The sequence below is a fragment of the Pipistrellus kuhlii genome, unplaced genomic scaffold (genome assembly GCF_014108245.1).
Source record: "Pipistrellus kuhlii isolate mPipKuh1 unplaced genomic scaffold, mPipKuh1.p scaffold_m20_p_10, whole genome shotgun sequence".
Classification (NCBI taxonomy): Eukaryota; Metazoa; Chordata; class Mammalia; order Chiroptera; family Vespertilionidae; genus Pipistrellus; species Pipistrellus kuhlii.
The window spans coordinates 45,312,531-45,331,458 of NW_023425405.1; the positions used below are offsets into that span (position 1 = coordinate 45,312,531).

Here is an 18,928-nt window from a genome sequence, read left to right on the forward strand (position 1 = left end):
GATGCAACGAGGCCTTTTATTTTCCAAAAATGAGATGAAATGTATTCAAGCAGATTCATATGTATGATACATGAATATTTATTATATGGATATTTGTGTGTGAATACTACTCTCCAGAGAAAATGGAATGTGTGGTTGGTTACCATATATATTAATAGAAATTCATAAAGGAACCTTATTAATTAAGCAGATACTTAAAAAATTATTCAAAAGAAACTGTGTACAAAACAATCATAGGTTTCAATCTAAGAGTATGTTGAACAAACTTAAATGTCTGTGAGATGAAGATATTTGGGAATGAAAAATGTTCCTTGTGAATAACAATGATCAAATGTAGTTTAGTCAACACTTGTGTCTCAGGTACTGTGCAGGCTGCAAAGCTTGAGGGGGAACAGTTTCTTTCCCTAGAGGACTGACTGCCAACCCACTATGTGGGCCCGAACATGCCTGGAAGCTCTGGTCGCTGGTGCTGGTGACCTGCAGTGATATTGTGGGGAAACATATAAGAATATGAGTGTGTAAAGGTAATATGTGAGCCTTCATTAAGTTATGCTTTATACTAAATATGGGGTTTGTGGGATGAGAAAAAAAAAGAGATGAGAATTAACAGGTTCTGGTTAGAAGCTACATGAATCTTTTTATTGACAGATTGAGATTAAAAATAACTGCTCTTGGGAGCGCTCCTTCACTCCTCCAGAGTTTCTGCAGCATCAGAAACCACTTTCTTGGCTGACCTCATTTTTTTACTTTTCTCGTAAATATGTGAACCTTCCAGTCACAGAATCTGCTTTTGCAGGGAATCATTATGCAACAAAAAGTCTCACCCGATTTCCACTATGCTTTTGTGAAGTGTAGCTGACTAAGAAGAGTGTACAGTGGTTAAATGAATAAATGGCTTTGTCTGAATATGAGTAACAAAATAGAATGGAGAGGATGGAAGAAAATCCCCACACTTTTTATGCTTCTGAGGCACATACGTAACTATAGTGACAGAAAAAAAATACAGTTAAATAATTTGTTTTATTATATGTAACAAATGAGGGGGGAGAGATAGAACAGAATCGATTATTGGAAAAATAATTTGAGTATTGGGTCACTAAAAGAGCATTATTTTGCATAGGTAGGTAATCCATATGCCCCTGTGCTTTGCCTACAGAGAAGGTTCATGTGCAGGCTTTTGGCTGTGGAAATTTAAAGCAGAGACTGGCTGAAGGATGCTATAGTGTAGGGGTGTCGAACTCAGAGAAGGGGCCAAAATCTAAAATCCAGCCTAAATCGCAGGCCGAATGGTTTACTGAACAGTCATAAACTGTCATTGTGATGGAAACGCAGCGGAGTGCAGTGATGACAGCGCGGTGCGGGCCACATTGCAAGGCCTGGCGGGATGGATTTGGCCCGCGGGCCTTGTGTTTGACACATGTGCTGGATAGTGAACCCTGAGCTGAGACTGGGCGTATTGGATACAAGGCGAGGGCCAAAAGTTGAGTAAATGGAGGGATTTAACAGGTTCATGGATTGAAATTCAATATTATGGAAATGATGATTCTTCCAAAAGTATGTAATGTAATTATTTTTACTGGATTTGCAAGATAGAACTAGCATTTTACTTGAATACTCATTTGCAGCCGTAATGAGGCAACTTAGTGAAAATAAGACATTTTTAAAATTTAGAGAAAATTAAAGTTATTTGCCTAAATTCAGTTAAAGATATGGCATGAATTAGCTTAAATAGTGCTATGTCTTAATGAATTATTCCATTATCTATTCATTTATTAGAAGATAACATGTCCATTAATTGAGTATGCTCAGCCACAAAGTACATGAAATAATTGAGGGAAGGGAAGAAATAAAATTAGGGAAAAGAGATAGTAATGTATTATAATTTTGCTCAGTGAATTTAATATATTAGAACTTTTCAAATACAACTGAAGGGTTTCATTTGTTTTTTATTAGTTCAAGAACTGCACTAAGCCCTTTGCATGTGGCATCTTAGTAATTCTCAAGACAACCTTATAAAGTGAACATCATCATCTCATCTTGCATATGCATGAAGCAATTGCAATGTTAAATTTTGGTTCTTGGACACACAACTACTAAATTGGCTGTAACTCCAAAATTAAAAAAAACACACAAATATATATTGTTATGCTTTATACCCAACATGTCAAACTTGCAGCCCATGGGCCACATGCCTTGTTTCTTTGGCCCATATTAGCCTTTGACTGACATTCTTGCTTTAGACTATAATATTTTACCTTTTTATTTTGCTTCTTGTATATTGAGAAGGCAAGCAGATCCCTGATTAGGTATGAGGTTACCATGGTTATGCTACTGCTCTTTTACTAAGAGATATAAATTAGAAGAAGCCAAAATTTGGCTAGCAGTTACCCATTCATGAACATTTCTATTTGAATTTATTATTATTTTTTGAAATATAGAGATATATTGTAAAATCTAAATTTACATGCAGAATGTAAAATCTTTCATTATTGTTGTTATGTACAGACGTGGTTTTGTGTGTAAATCCATTAAAAGGATTGCTAAGGATTGTACAGAAAATAGTTTGTCTTGATTTTGTCTTTATGGTCTTCCACCTGAAGAAAAGACACTTATTTTCTTCCAGTTGATAGCTTGGTGATCTGCCAAGATGTTTCATCTCATGGAGTTGTTGAGATTGATGACATATTCATCTATGATATTTATTGACCTATAACCAGAACTCAAGAAAGATCATTCCGCTCTTGTATTAGTCAAGAGAATTGTATTATACTAGAGGCCTGGTGCCCGAAAATTCATGCCCTTGGGGCTGGTGGGTCCCTCAGGCTGGCCTGCGCCCTCAGGGGATATATTACTGACTGAGTGCTCCCAATATTCTCTCAAAGACATAAATATGAAACATGTCTAAATATTGAGCATTCAGTTCTCTTTATTAACTTAGTATTTACACAAGGATTTCGAGTGAAGAATTTCATTAGTAACTCAAGGGGTTCACAGTCCAATGCTTTTTCTTTGTGGTCACATGATCTTATGTAAATAGAATGTTCATTTTCTAGGTGGTAGAGAGTTTAATATATTATTTTATTGGCAAAAGAAGATACTCTGAAGCAGAACATAATTAATCATTGGTGATTCTGAGTAGGGATTTAGCAAGATGCAGAGTCAACAGTAAGGATGGGAATCTTTTTCTCTCCTTGTGAATGATGCTAAGTAGCTGGTGATAGTAGATTTCCCTTTACCTGCTTGTCAAGTGATATAATAACACTCATCCTTCCTCACAGAAACCTTGCAGGGGTAAAAGGGACATAAAAGTAATGTAAGTACTTTATAAAAATAATAGTATTACTTTTCAAATATAGCTTACTTATTTCATGTTTTGTTTTTGTTCAGAGTTGTCTTACACCTCCAACTAGGAAATGTTGTGACTAGTTACTGTAATAACAGGCAAATTGAGATTATTGTCGTCTTAGGGAAAAATACATTACGCTCCCTCCCTAAATGGAGAGAAATCTATTTTGACTGCAGAATGTATTTCCGTAGAGAGAATATGGACTCTATTATTTTTGTGTATATGTGCTTTGTTTCTTTTAAACAGTGGTTAATTACATCTGTTTTCAAAGACACGAAATAAGATGAATTCTAAAGGGGTTTCTAATCTTGTGATAACTTTCAATATTTTTATTAACAGGTTTTTAAGTGCAGTAGTATCGGTTCAAAAACATTAATATTGAAAGACTATTAAAATGATTTATTTTTACCATACCGTTCTGTTCTATTATCAGTCAATAACACTTTTTTTTTTTTTTAAAGTTACACTGGTATTTGAGCGAGTTCTTATTTATCGTTTCTTCAAGTAGCAATCTAATGGCTTAGTAATTCTAATTACAGGGAGAGTGATAGCGGCTGTGCTCTCTTCTTGTCTATGAGATTCACAAAGGATGGGAAAAGCTAAAAACATTATGGAAGTGATGTAGCCAAGGGTTAGCTGCTTCTTTACAATGAAGATGAATGGCATGCAGGACCATTATTTGCTACTGCACACTCTCAATATACAACATATAGCTTCTTATATTTCTCCCCCGAAGACACCTTTAATGTCTCTATATAGAGTGCAGTGATTCTCAGCCAGGGGCAATTTTGTTCCCCGAGAGACATTTGAAACATTTATTATTGTCACAACCAGGGGTAGAGGTGGGGTGAGGGGTGGGGGGGTGAGTGTTACTGGTATGCAGTGTGTTGGCACCAAAGATGCTGCTAAACATCCTATACTGCATCGGGCATTGCCCACAACAAAGAATCATCTGGAAAAAAATGTCAGTATTGCTGAGGCGGAACACTTAAGAAGGACAAGAATTTGAGGCAAGAGTACAATTAAGCAAGAGCCAAAGTCAAGGTCATGCATTTGAATAATGCTACCTACCCACTTATAAGGAAACTCTAGGGCTCCTGTTTCATAGGGGGCTGTCACAGGAGAATCTTTCCTCAGAAGATGGCTGTAGGCAGGGCCAAGATCTTGATTGCTTATGCAGGACAAGTTCAGTGGAAGGAAAGCAAATGTACAAGTATTGAGGGAAGGAGTTACCAAGTTTACATATGTAGACTGTAATCGCAGAAATGCGACTGTTTCTCTAGGGAACTTAACTTACTCGTGAGCCACCATTCTTTCTCGGGGAGGAAAGTATTAACCTTACCATTTCAAGGTTCCCTGTTTTTCGGTTCAAAAACGGCTTTTGTGGTCAATTATATAGATTTAGTCAATTTCAAATTCGAACTCCCTTTCAGTATGTTCTCATGTTCTTGACTTTGCTTCTTGGCATCTGGGCACAAGGGGAAGCTTATGTGAAGGAATGTATCATGTATTTGCTCTTGAATGTGATTCCCTCTAAGAACTTGGTGCATCTCCTCCTCATCCTGCTGAGGGCCCCTCAGCTCTGGTGGTTTTCACCATGGTCCTCCAGCGGGACCTCTGCTCACACCGTCCAGTCCATCCCTCCTTCTCATCATTGGGCTCCCCTCCTCCTGCACTGAGGGCAGTCTCCTTGACCCTTCTGAACTAAATTCTTCTGATTTATAATCCTCTCATTCTTTAAAGTACTTATAATGTTTCTAATATGTGTAGGTAGTGAATTTATAAATGTCTTTATTTATAGTACATAATGCAAAGTAAAGACTATGCATCCTGAACTTCACCAACTCTGAATTATAATGCTGTCTCTATACCACAGGAAGGAGATCAGACTTCATACAGAAAGGAACAAAACATTAATGGTTCAAAGCACAGCTGCCTTTATACCAATTAGCTCTATTGGTTTTGCTGCAAAGAACTAAATATCCTGGATCAATTAAAGTGATGTTGAGGTTTATCTTTTTGTACCCTGATCAATTAATCTATTCAGGAGGTCATGTTCTTGGATGTCATCTTAGGCCAAAATAAAAGAGGGAGCCTTGAGTTGGATGGATTTTATCATGGATAACCTGGGTCTTTAAAACAGAGCTCAATAATCTGCCCTGCAGAAAAAAACAAAATCAGTCCAATAATATGCAGGAATCCTGGATGACTCTAAACATGGAGATTGTATATGCTAAGTTACTGTGGTTTGAATAGGTGAAATGAAAACCTACAAGGTCAAAATTCAGACTAGTATGGAAACACCTCATAGTTTGAATAAATCAAATGAATTTAGGATTAAAAGTTTGATTTAAATCTTTTAAAATTATTAATTTTGTATCACTTGAACAAAAAAATTAATTCTATATAAACTAACATACTCTGTTATAAATAATCTAGAGGCCTGGTGCATGAATTCATGCATGGTTGGGGTCCCTCAGCCTGGCTGGCGATTGGGACCAACTTGTCCATTCCCAATCAGGGCCAATGGGGGTGGCTGGCCAGGGAGGGGACACGGGAGAGCTTCAGGCTTGTCCTGCCAATCTAAACCATATTGTCCAGATCCTAGCAGCAAAAGCTAACCTTGGTTGAACACTGAGCATAATATATATATATATATATATATATATATATATATATATATATATATATATATATAAAATATCTGTGTCCATTTGAAACCAGCATTCACCAGTAGCATCCATGCTCAGCTGGGAGTGGACTGTGGGACCTGTTGGTAGTAACAGAATGCTGAGGTTGTGTTAGGAAAACAGGGATGAACTGGTTCCTGCATGTGCCTGGATTCTCTTCTCATAAAACTGCCAGGTCTTGGCTTTTAAACATGGTTTAGTCATGCATGTGCACCCCATCTGTTGGGTGCATAAGGTATTTCCTTCTCTGCTCAGCCCTCCAGCCACAGAAAGGGCTGCTGGTCCTCTCCCCACCCCCTCTCTTTCATTCTTCCTCTCCCACCGGTAGTGTACAGGCTCTGTGTAACAAGTGCATCTGATGCCATGCTAGGGAACTCCTTCCATGGATACTGATGTGAGCCAGAAATGCAGCTGAGTTTCCTTATGCTGCCTAGCTTACTTTCATTATAGTTTGATTCAACGATTTAAAGATAAAAGAAAACAGTCAATCTGATAATAAAAATATTTACACAATTCCATTTTAACTAATCTTTAATGTTGACCTTGATGACTTTTAACGGCTACTCTGTGAAATGAAGCTCCCTGTGTCACCTGGATGAACCTTCCTTAGCAGGAGCTTCATATTCATTCATTAATTCTCTCCCTCTCTTTTCATAAGGTTTGGCAGCAAACCCGTTAACCTCAGTGATTGCAGTGAGGGAGAACAGTGGGAAGTCTCTCTCCATACATTAGCTCTTCCCCCTCCTCCTACCTTTGTTCACTGCACATATCCTCCAGGTTTGACCTCCCATACTTTAATCCCCCTGTTTTTAAAATGCTGATGGCAGTTATACCAGGTTTTGAGGTTGAAAGTACAATTTCAAGTCACAAAATTGCATATACAAAGCATTGTTGTTCAACATGTTTTACAGCCTGTGGACATAACTATTTTGGTGAGCTGGTGGTCTTATAGGAAGCTAATATTTATGTACATATTTTTGACACACCTAAACCCTGGAAAGATCCAGGAGAAGGAAGAAAAGGGTGGACTTTTCTAATCAATTGTTTATGGTTTTAAATACATTCTTATGTGAACTTATGTGCCAAATAAGCAATTATTATTCTTAATAATTTCTTTTGCTTTTCATGTAGATTTATGAGAAATACCAAGATTTGTATACTGTGGAACCAAATAATGCACGCCAGCTGGTGGAAATCGCAGCCAGGGATATTGAAAAACTTCTAAGCAACAGATCTAAAGCCCTGGTGGTGAGTTTAAATTGGGTTCGCTCATTTTGTTATTTTCCATTACTTTTTATTTTTCATGCTTTAGTTGGGGGCTTTCTTTAGTATACTTTCTTTACCACAGAAACTGTTCGTCTAATGTGTGCATGAAAGGTGAGATATTGCCAAAACCGGTTTGGCTCAGTGGTAGAGTGTCGGTCTGCAGACTGAAAGGTCCTGGATTCGATTCCGGTCAAGGGCATGTACATAGGTTGCGGGCACATCCCTGGTTGGGGTGTGCAGGAGGCAGCTGGTCGATGTTTCTCTCTCATCAACGTTTCTAGCTCTCTATCTCTCTCCCTTCCTCTCAAAAAATATATTAAAAAAAAAAAAAAGATGAGATATTATGGTTTCATTGTGTATCCAACATAATCAGCTTACTTCTAATTATTAATTTGTTAGGTGATTTTAATACATAGGAATAGTATGTTTAATTTGTACATGGATGTATTTATACGTATGTAAGTCACGATGCATAATGATAATGTTTAAATATATTGTACAACGCAAAACCCACGAATATTGCCAGCACCCTTAACGCTGCCTTCTTAGAACTTTCCTGTCCCCTTCTCTTGCCTCCCTGCCAGGGGTGGCCAACACTCTAGTTATTTGATTACTTATTTCTTTATTTTAAAAAGTAGTTGTGCTTCACATACATGTTTTGTTAAGCGTCAGATTTGCTAGTTTGCTTTCTTTTTAGCTTTATTAAAATCACATTATACTGTATGTAGTTCTCAGCAACTTTCTTCCATTATGTTTGTACTAGAGGCCCAGTGCACAAAATTTGGGCAGTCCACCAGCCCTCAGGGGATATCATTCTGCAGGTTTAGGCCCACCAAGGGGTTCTTAGCTCTGCCTCAGAAGCAAGAAAGGCTTCTACCACTGCCTCTGGGCTAATCAGCATGAGCCTAGCTTCTGGCTGAATGGCGATTCCTCTGTGGGAGCACACTGACCACTATGGGGCAGCTCCTGTATTGAGCGTCTGCCCCCTGGTGGTCAGTGTGCATCATAGCAATTTGTTGTTCCACTGTTCAGTCTATTTGCATAGTATTAGCCTTTTATTTTATAGGATGATTTATCTTGTGGTTTGTACTTAGATTTAATTTATTGTAGCCAAAAATAGTTAAGTATTATTTTATGAGGATATATCTCAAATATCATTTATTCTCTATTGGTAAATTATTATTTGGTGCTACTAAATTTGCTTGAACAAGTTTCCTGGTACCTAGTGCAAGGATATCTATAGGGCCAATAGTGGAATTATTAGACTGTAGGTATTCACAAAGTCAGCTTTACAAGAATATTATTTCCAAATAAGTTTTATCAATTTAGATATACACTAGCAATATATTTTTAGTATCAAGGTTATCAATAGAAAATACCCTTAGGAATATATAATAGATGTAAATCTATGAAAAACATGTAAATTGAACTGGTTGTTTTCTGAAATATCTACTAAAGAAATTCCCTAGGAGTTTCTAGAATTCAGTTGTCTTTTTTTAAAGGAAATGAACAACTGAAAGGCTTTTTTTTCTTATTTTTAGTGGAATGATTATAAATTCTATGATAAGCTTTTATGTCTGCACAAAAACTGGTTTTATGTATTTGAACATTAAATTTTTAATTCTGACTTTTATAGTCTGATGATTAAACATGAAATCATAACTTATTTCGTTGCTTCATGCTTAGCTTACATTTGTTTATATGTTTGACTCAAAACTATTTCAACCAATGTCATTTTTCATTTTCAGTATTTGACATTTTATTCATGCTTATATTGTACTATTATCCTTTTATTTATTTATTGACATTCTATTCATGCTCCAGCAACCAAATTTAAAAAGTGCTGAAAGAGAAACCACTGTAAAAAAAAAAAAAAATTAGTTGCTTTTGCCATAAAACCAACCTCGTTTATAGCAAAAGAGATTTTGCACTTAAGTCGTTTTTGGTTTTGTTTCGTGAGTACTATATAAAAACATGTTATGATTCTGGTGAGTGATATGCTTTTGGGCTGTTACAGAATCCTATGAAATAGGCCCATTAGACATCTGTTCATTCTTGTTTTATTAATGAGGAAACTCATAAAGTTCTAGGGTTCTTGTCCAAGACTTGTATAGATAACATGAGATTGTGGCGGAATTTCACTTCAGGACATCTGTCCGTGAATTCAGCTTTTTCCCACTGGTAATTTCAGCCATTATATATTCAATATGTATTTCTTAAGTGAGCATTTTTTCTTTTTTTTTTTTCTTTTTTTGCTATTCCTATGCCTCACACACTGCTCAATATGGTCATTATTCTGCTAACATTGTTGGATTATTCTTAAGCAATCTCAAGTCAAAAAAGAAACAACCGTTTAACATTGTTATTCGCATTTATTTCAGCCTGCACAAGGCAGAAAATCTGCAAGTGTTAATGAACAATTCATAGGAAAAAGCTTTTCAACAAAACAGTCCAACCTCCTCCAATGGTGCCTCCTGAAAGATGGAGATGAATTAAATAAGTGGTCTTATTGCTCACCAACCAGCACAGACAAGGGGATCTGCTGAGTTAATGAAGGTCTCTAGACATTTTGCTCAAAGAAAATAGGATCAAGGTTATAATAAACACATTTTTCTAGTGACACATTTCCAATTATGGTGTATTGTGTCTCCCTCTGGCTGTCCTGGTAACTTTAATTATAAAGCTGCTCTAATCTATTATGAAGCTTTAATACTGTAATATGAGCCACCTCCCTCTTAATTCAACCTTGATATTTAGTTTATGATTAGATCATGAAAAAGAGAAAATAATGAATGTTTTCAAATGACTGTTAAAGTAGTATTTTTTTCCCTTTATTCCCTCCCCCCTTGGTAGATCATTATTGATTAACCAACTCGTTTTGAGTATCTTTAGCTACTAAGCCAGTAGTTCCCTATTTGTCATTGATATGGAATTTGCTAAAAGTGCAGATTTCTCGCCTTTATCTATAGAGGGTTTAACTCAGAAATAAAAAAAGAAATATCAGAAAACCAGGTCCGAAGAAGTGATAAAGAGAATCAGAAAGAAATGTGGAATTTTTAGAGAATCAAAGAATTTAAAATATATTGTATTTGGGTGTTAGGAATCATTGGTTTGCTTTTACAAAAACATTCATTAGAATATATTGGAATGCAATAAAGACTATGGTGTTAAAGAGTTTTTGGAAAGTGAGTACGGTAATTGGCAAGAAATTAATATGCTCAGGAAATGTGGTAGGACAGTGAAAAAGAAAAATGGAGTACTGCTATAGACCTTTTCTTTTTCTCAGAATGGAGGACATGTAAACATGCTTATAGACAGAAAGGAAGAAAACTATTAAATGTAAAACTAAGAAAAACACATGCACCTGGATGTTAAAGGATAGTTCCAGAAAACACATACAACGATATTAGAGTAATGAATTTATGTTTGAAAAGGTGGTCTATCTTTCACTTGAGACAGAATGGATAGTAAATATGAATAAAGATAATTAAACTTGCAGATAGATGAAATTGGAAGTCACACTGGATAACCACTTTTCTATTGGTAAAGTAGAATACTTATATGCAAAGAATAGGTGTCTTGAGCATTTAATAGTTATGATTTAATAGGTGTCTTGAGGGTTTAATAGTTATAAAATATGTTATGATTTAATAAGTATAGTAAAGATTTGGGGAAACAAAGTAAGAAAAAGTGAAAATAAGTCTTGTATAGGTAAGTGGTACACAAAATATAGAGCCATCCTAACATTAAGAAAAAAAACACACACAAACACAGAAGGTATAAGATATCTTCATGTTCTAAGAGTGAGGTGCTAAGCTACATATGAATTTGAGAGTTGTCTGAAAGTATGTGTCTTGACTATTAGCTATAAATCTATCTTGAGGGTATAAATTTATCCAGATTGAAGAGAACAAACAAAAATTTCTTTGGGAGAAGTATGGAATATTGTGCTTTTTCTGTTTTCATAGATAATAATGTGCTTACCCTTCTCCTTAATCTTAGTATAAATGTTCTTGAGATGATTGCTTGGATTGCTTATATTTTATTTCCCCTTGAATCTGAGTGGTAAAGGGACTAGCTAATCCACTACTATTTTGTCAAATGTAGATTACTTTTATTTATTTGGATTTGACACATGCTTCTGGAAACTAACAATAAAGTGTGGAGGCTAGAGATATCTGTCTGATGGCTGAGCAATGAAAGGTGGCTTCACTGGGCACAAAAATCAAAGCAGAGGTGAGCCGTACCTGATGGAGCTGGTCTGGGACTCCATCCAATAGGGCACGCTGCCAGGGGCAAAGCCAGTTCAACAGAAAGAGGGTAGACACACACTATCAGATGGGAACTGAAGTGTAGGGTGTGAGTGGCAGCCAGAAGTGTGGCATTATAGTGAGATGTTCTGGAAACCCCCAAACAATGCCGGATGGCACCTACCCCAAGAGAGGAGTAAGTCAGCGATGCACATCCACAAATGCCAGAGTGTACCAACACACAATCATAGCAAGAAAGGGTGTCCGTTACCAGCTTTCTCACAGTGCCATTGCTGAAATCTCCACCTGTGAGCTGGCAAGTGCCATCAAGATGTGATCAGGAGGAGGAATTCAGAGAGCGAGTTTACCAACTCCTCACACAGAGACCCTGGGAATTTCTCAACCTGGAGCAGTCCTGAGCTACTATTGGAAGTATAAATGAATTTTAAAATTAGGTTTTCACTTTAACCCAAATTAGATATTTTAATTAATTAGCTGAGATTATTTTTAGGTACAAAAGTGATATATACAGTGTTTGCTTGTGATAGTTGTGGAACCTGTAAGGCTTAAAATTGTGTTCAAATACAGCTGAAGGGTGATTAGTACAAATTATATTTTCTTTCATGTTACAAGAAATCTGAGGTAGGTAGCTGAAAAGATTTCCAGAAGTCCCATTCTGGGTGCATCTCACTGAGTAAGTCCTGACTGCAAAGGGAAGGGGGGATAGATAAGAAATATAGTTTTTTGCCTCTCTGAACAAAATTGTTATATTCTTAGTTAAAATTTTAATCCAGCCAGCTGGTGTCTATGTCAAGACCTTTACAAGATTTAATGTGAGTTTTAGGAAAGAAAGTCTAGAGCAAATCCATTTTAAGAAACATAGGAAAGAAAAACATTGCTTTGTGAAATACAAAACAGAAAGAAAACAAAACAGAAAACCCAACAATAATCATAGAGTTCTGCTCAACTGGTGTGGCTCAGTTGGTTGAGCATCCTTCCATGCTCGTCTAAGAGGTCACCAGTTCAATTCCCAATTAGGGCCTGTGTCCAGGTTGCAGGCTCAATCCCCAGTAGAGGGCATGCAGGAGGCAGCCAATATATGTTTCTCTCCCTCTCACTTCCTCTTTCTCCAAAATCAATAAAAACATATTTTTAACACACACACACACACACACACACACACACACTTTCCATTCCTTTAATATGATTACATAATCAGATCAGCTTTTTCTATGGAGGATTGAGACAGTATTAATAGTAGAAGAATGAAAAGACTCTTGAATCCATTTTAGATTGAGATTGGCAGAGTAAATATTACAAACATCAAGGACACTTAAGAATTAGTTGCTAGTAGTTGAAATGTTTGAAATCATGAACTCTGATAGGTAGGGTATGGTAATGGCCAAGACTTATGAGTATAAGAAAGAAGACAATGGTATGTGAATAAAGTGTAGGTTTATAGGGAACAGTGGGAAAATAAGAAATTGTGGTACATGATGGGAATTTAAGAAACTAAGAAAGAGTTTTGGGTGATAACAAGGTTGGGGCATGAGTGAGTGAAAAGGTTGTTTGGAGAAGAGTGAAAGCTTTTGAAGTTTTAATGATAAGGAGCAAATTCATAATTAGTATTTATTGAATGTCTGCTATGACCCAAACACTTTTTGCTAGGCTCTTTTCATATATCTCTAACACAATTTCTATTCTGCAAAATAGGTAAAATTGATCACATTTTATTTATTTATTTATTTATTTATTTAAAAAAATATATATTTTATTGATTTTTTACAGAGAGGAAGAGAGAGGGATAGAGAGCTAGAAACATCAATGAGAGAGAAACATCGACCAGCTGCCTCCTGCACACCCCCTACAGGGAATGTGCCTGCAACCAACGTACATGCCCTTGACTGGAATTGAACCTGGGACCTTTCAGTCCGCAGAGGTACGCTCTATCCACTGAGCCAAACCGGTTTCGGCAAATGATCCCATTTTAAAGATGAGAAAATGAAGCCTCAAGTAATTAAACATTTGTCCAATCTGACACAACTAACAAGTCCTTCAAACCCACTTATGGATATATACAGGGCACTTGACATTTTCTGTGCAGCCTTTACTAGTTTAGAAACTTCCCACATTAACTCCTTTAATCTTCATAGAACATGGACTGAAATTCAAATAAATTTAAGTTCTTGACCAAGTCTTATACAGAGTGAGAGATCTGGGCTTGAATTCTTATTTTATCTAGCTTTTATATTTATGCACCATATATCTCACATCTATGACATCTCAGTAATCTGAGCCAAAAAAAATATTTTGTCATTTGTTCAATCAATCTCTTTGTATAGGTGAAATATAACTATTATAACTAAGTAAGCCACACTAATGATGCCTTTTGTTGGGTCCCATAAAACCATTGGATTTAAGTCCTATAAAATGGCATCTTCAGCTGTTTTGTTTGCCCTGAGGCATCTCACACCTACCTGCAGCATTTAGTTCAGCACTAAACAAAACACAAGCTATTAAGCTGGTTTCACAATAGAACTCCCCTTGATTTTTGAAATCCAACTTTCACAGAGCACACACATCTCTCAAGAAGATATTTTTGTTTCTTGCTAATGATTGGAAGTCAACTATTTACATACACAACCTCCAAACTCAGTATTTAAAAAAAAATCTTTTTTAACAATGTGGTGTCTGGGAGTCTTCATTTAGATTTAAAATAGAATTAGTAGAACATCAGAATCATGTGTAGATGCTTTGAAGAACAGGCCAGGTGCCAACCGAGGGTAACATGCATGCATGTTTTCCGCTGCCACTAAGAAGCCAATCCAGGTCTACAGACACCTGTATCTTAACAGCACTGCTTACTGTTGCAATAGACAGTGATTGTAGCACTTTACCCTCTAAGGTGAAAGCTTATCTTACACTTGTTAATGCACCTTTGCATTTGATAAGTATATATTTTACTGTTTTAGTTAGAATTTTAAAAGTTGGTTGTGGGTGTAGATTGATGCAAATACATGATTTTTTCCCCTTCACTTTACCATCATAAATGATAGGCTATCAGAATTTTCACTCAAAACATCTGATTTTTTTTTTTGTGTGTGTGTGTGTGTGTGTGTGTGTGTGTGTGTGTATGTGTGGCTTAAATGGGAGATGCCTGTATTTCTTGATACCATTTGTTAATGTGTTAAATGGAATTCTCTGCACATACCACCACATTTCCTCTCTCAGGTTACACACTTTAGTACATATTTATGGATTTTTAAATCCATCATGATAATGACAGGACTTTGGGGTCAAGCAGAAGAGTTGGTGAAACATTAAGTGCTGCTTAGGATCTCCTAAATTACTAAGAGGGAAGCAACAGATCCATATAACTATAACTATGCTTCAACTCTACCACACTCCGCATTTTAATTTTTATAATGTTCTGTTTTGATTTATACATTATTTAAACATTTATAGTAAAGTGTTTTTAAATAACACTTTCTATTGTAAATTGCTTAGTGCTAAGAGTACTTCCTCCCTACCCCCCAACCCTATTCCATGAAGTAGTGTCTGCACTAAATGACTGTATGAACATAGGCACTTTTGGAAGAAGCCAGATACCAAATATATTTTGAAGATGGAGAGCACAATTAATAGTATAGTGCACCTAATTTTTTAATGGAAGGCATTTAGATAAGAAAAGGTTCCGGGCAACAATTATAGTGCCTTCCTAATAAAATAAGTAAGTCCCTTTTGGAAATGTGATTCTCATTGTCCTGAGTTGACAATCCATAAGTTTAGAAAGTAATATCTAAAGTACCACCAAGAGCATTACTGTGTTGGCAATTTGATAAAGATAATGTATGCTGTGATAACATAGCACCTGCAACAATTAGAGTAAAAGGGAGTGATGGGTTTGTTGAATGGATTGAGTACAATGGGAATTAGGTGAAATGATTTGCAAAATGAAAATATGAGGCCCTTTTACAAAGCGATTAAGACTTTCAAGATTGCAGCAGCAGAGCATTGAACCAATGGTGGGCCCAGCTGAGGGAAGGGCCCTGTGACTGCAGAAGTGACACCTCAGAAGCCTGGCCCGCCCTTGGACACAGTTGATTGATGGCGGATCTGGAATAGGACTTGGATTAGTAACTACTCATCCAGTGCTCTTTCTCTAATGATAGTCATTAAACTTTACCAGGTGACTTGAGAGTCTATGAAACCTATGGCAATTGTTAAAAAGATAATCCCAAATGAGGCAAAAATCCATATTTCATTCCAGTTCTATTTTTAAAAAATTGCAAACTTGGCCCAATAGGACTATATAAATGTTCTGATCTAAATGTGCTAGTAATTGGTATTTTGAATAAAAATAGAGAGAAACAGGGCTAATCCAAGGCTAGCCTCTTTGACTTTCCTAATGGAATCTTTAGCTAGAACTCCATAGCATGCGAGAAAAATGGAGATGATCCAATCAAGTAGTGTTTGCTAATGATAAGCACTGTGGAAACCATTTATAGGGATGAACTTCCAGTAGTGTTCTGATTCCTAAACATTCTTCACTCTATTTTTACTTTTAAATATATTTTTTTAAATCCTCACTCGAGGATATGTTTATTGTTTTTAGAGAGAGGAAGGGGGAGAGAGAGAAAGAGAAAAATCGATGTGAGAGAGAAACATCGATTGGTTACCTCTCCCACATGCCCCAACTGTGGACCAGACCTGCCACCCGGGCTTGGGCTCTGACTGGGCATTGAACCCTTACACTTTCACTGTTCAGGAGGATGCTCCAACCAGCTGAGCCACACCAACCAGGGTTTAACTTAATTTTTAATCGATTGAAATTTAGCTTTAACCCCGATTATCCTGCCACATAATTATAAAAACTCTAAGTCTTCTTCAATTTAGTCATTTTCTAACTTTTACTGAGTGCAGGCTGAGTTCTGTGTGAGATATCCAATGTCACATAGCTTTGTTTGTTTGTTTGGTTTTTGTTTTTTGTTTTTGTATACCCAATAATTCTTTTGAATCTATTCTTCACAGTTTTTAGAGCTCATAAAACTAAGAACCGCATTTACAAAGAAGAGTTTTCCGTGCCTTCCTTAACATTCCCTGACATACGTTGCCATTAGAATAGAATGTCCTGCTTATTTAATTAAAATACCATAGAGCCATACATCTTGAAGGAATTTTGGGAATTTGTTTTTCTGACTTCCTCTCAGGTAGGTGAATGTTTATACCACCAAGGGTAGAAAGATAGCTCTTCTTTCCTAGAATATTTCAGTAATGAAGCTTCCACAAATGTAATGCCCAGTTATTATTGTTTAGCTTGGTTTTCAATAAATGATTTCTAACATTCATGTCCTCATCTAATTTAAGACATTTTACTTTATTTTCCTCATGTACATTAAAATTTGGCATTCTTCTGGTGATAATATCTCATTGTGTGTGTGTGTGTGTGTGTGTGTGTGTGTGTGTGTGTGTGTTGGGGGAACTGTCAGGGGTAGAAGGAACATCATCAACTTTTCATAGCTTAGTGTCTTGACAAATGATGATTCTCAGTTTCGAGAAGCCATTTTTGCTAGACATTGTGGTAATTCCTTTACATGTCTTATTCAACTTAATCTTCAGAACAACCTTATGAGGTAGGTGTGTTATTGGGCCTGAAGATCAGAGTTATATAATTGATCTGTGGCACTGTATAAGTTTAAGGTGTACATCATAATGATTTGACTTACATATATCATGAAATGATTGCCATAGTAAGTTTACTTAACATCTATCATCTCATATAGATCCAAACAACAATACACATCTTTACATATGGGAAAACTTTTGATTATCTTATTAGAATAAGTCGTATAAATGGAATGAATGGCTGAGTCAAAAACAGATTAGCATTATTTATATTTTTCTTTTAAGGACATTATCTTTAATCTTTCTACGAACTCTTCCTCTGCCTTCTCTTTATTTGTGCTACTAAAAAACAGGACTTCTGAAAAATTAGGTAGGAATGACCTGGTTGCATTTAGCCCAGTATAATAAGTTAAATAGGGTTCTGTAAGCAGGGCTTAATTTTAAGTGATAGGTATATTTTTAATTATTATAATAATCTCAAAAAGTCAGACTATTTTCTACAGATTAGTGATTTTGTTTTTGGGCAACACAATCAGTTCAAAATTAACAGGCTGGCTGGGTCAAACATCTGCTTCCAGATTTATTTAAAAAACCATACAGCCTGAGAGTTGCAGTTCCTGATTTCACATGCCTGCTCCTATGCTCTGTCCTGTCTGTTTTATCGGAGCCACGGGCAGCAGGCCAACCTGCCGCACTGCATGAATGATCCTGCTGTCGGTAGACCTTGTATGCTAGGGCAGTTGACACCATCTAAACCCCGTTATGAGCAGGCACCAAATTGTGTCTTGACAGCCCAGGCATTCATTCCAAAAGACTGTCCACTCCTTCTCTGGCTAATTCATCCATTTAGTCCCTGGACTCATTACTCCCCAATTACAGCTCCTCCTATAAATGTTGGCCTATTGTTGCCTGACAAACCAATCACCTCTGGTTGTTTACACAGTCTTTTCCCAGAAATTCGACGTCAGCCAACTTAAATGTCCAATAATAAATAATAATAATGACTCATTTTCTACCAGGGAGTTTACAGAGAATTTATGGCCCTGTGCATTACTGCCTATGCCATTATTTTCTCTAGCACAACAACATAATGTGACCTCTTAAAAAGGGAGAGAAATAAATCATCCACTGTGATATTTATGTGCTCAGAATCGTTCTTTAAAATATGGATGTTCAGTAGCCGGTTGTGCAGACTTGTCCTAGAGACAAGTTTGACACTTGCAGAAGTGCTCACTCTCATTAAATGCCTTTGCACATGTCCACTTTCCCCTCTCAAATGTGCATTTTTACATAACAAAATCAATATAGATGTTAACAGTATGTAGTTTCCGATGCCTTTGTTAGTGACTATACTTTGGCTCACTAATTATAACCATTACAATGAAATTAATCTTCACAATTTCTCGGAGAGACTGATGATGTTTTTAAGGTTAAGTATTAAAGTGTTTTAAATCTAATAGCTTATGTAACTTCTTACATAGAAGGAGGATAGTAATAATTTATTAAGTGCTTACGACAAGGGCTAAGGCCTTTATTTGTGTTTATGAATTTCAACCCTTACAATATATTTCCACATTTGATATTAATATTGTACTTCTTGAAATTGGGGTTTGATATATTTTGTCAGTTTTGTAACATTGTCATCTTTTGTTTTGCCAGTTTCCAGTATTAAAAACAAACAAACATTTTTATGCATGAATAAAGACTTTATTTGAAAAAAAATATATCTATTTTATGTAGACACTTGTCCC

General features: G+C 36.3%; 1 protein-coding gene across 8 annotated transcripts in view; it reads left to right on the forward strand.

Annotated features, from left to right (window-relative positions):
- CACNA2D1 (calcium voltage-gated channel auxiliary subunit alpha2delta 1) overlaps positions 1-18,928 on the forward strand; it is a 337,271-nt gene that overhangs the window by 61,199 nt on the left and 257,144 nt on the right. For all 8 annotated transcript variants that reach the window (XM_036429577.2, XM_036429576.2, XM_036429578.2 and 5 more), the window contains exon 3: positions 7,168-7,284. In XM_036429577.2, coding sequence (XP_036285470.1) covers positions 7,168-7,284 — 117 coding nt within the window. The remainder of the gene's footprint in view (positions 1-7,167; positions 7,285-18,928) is intronic.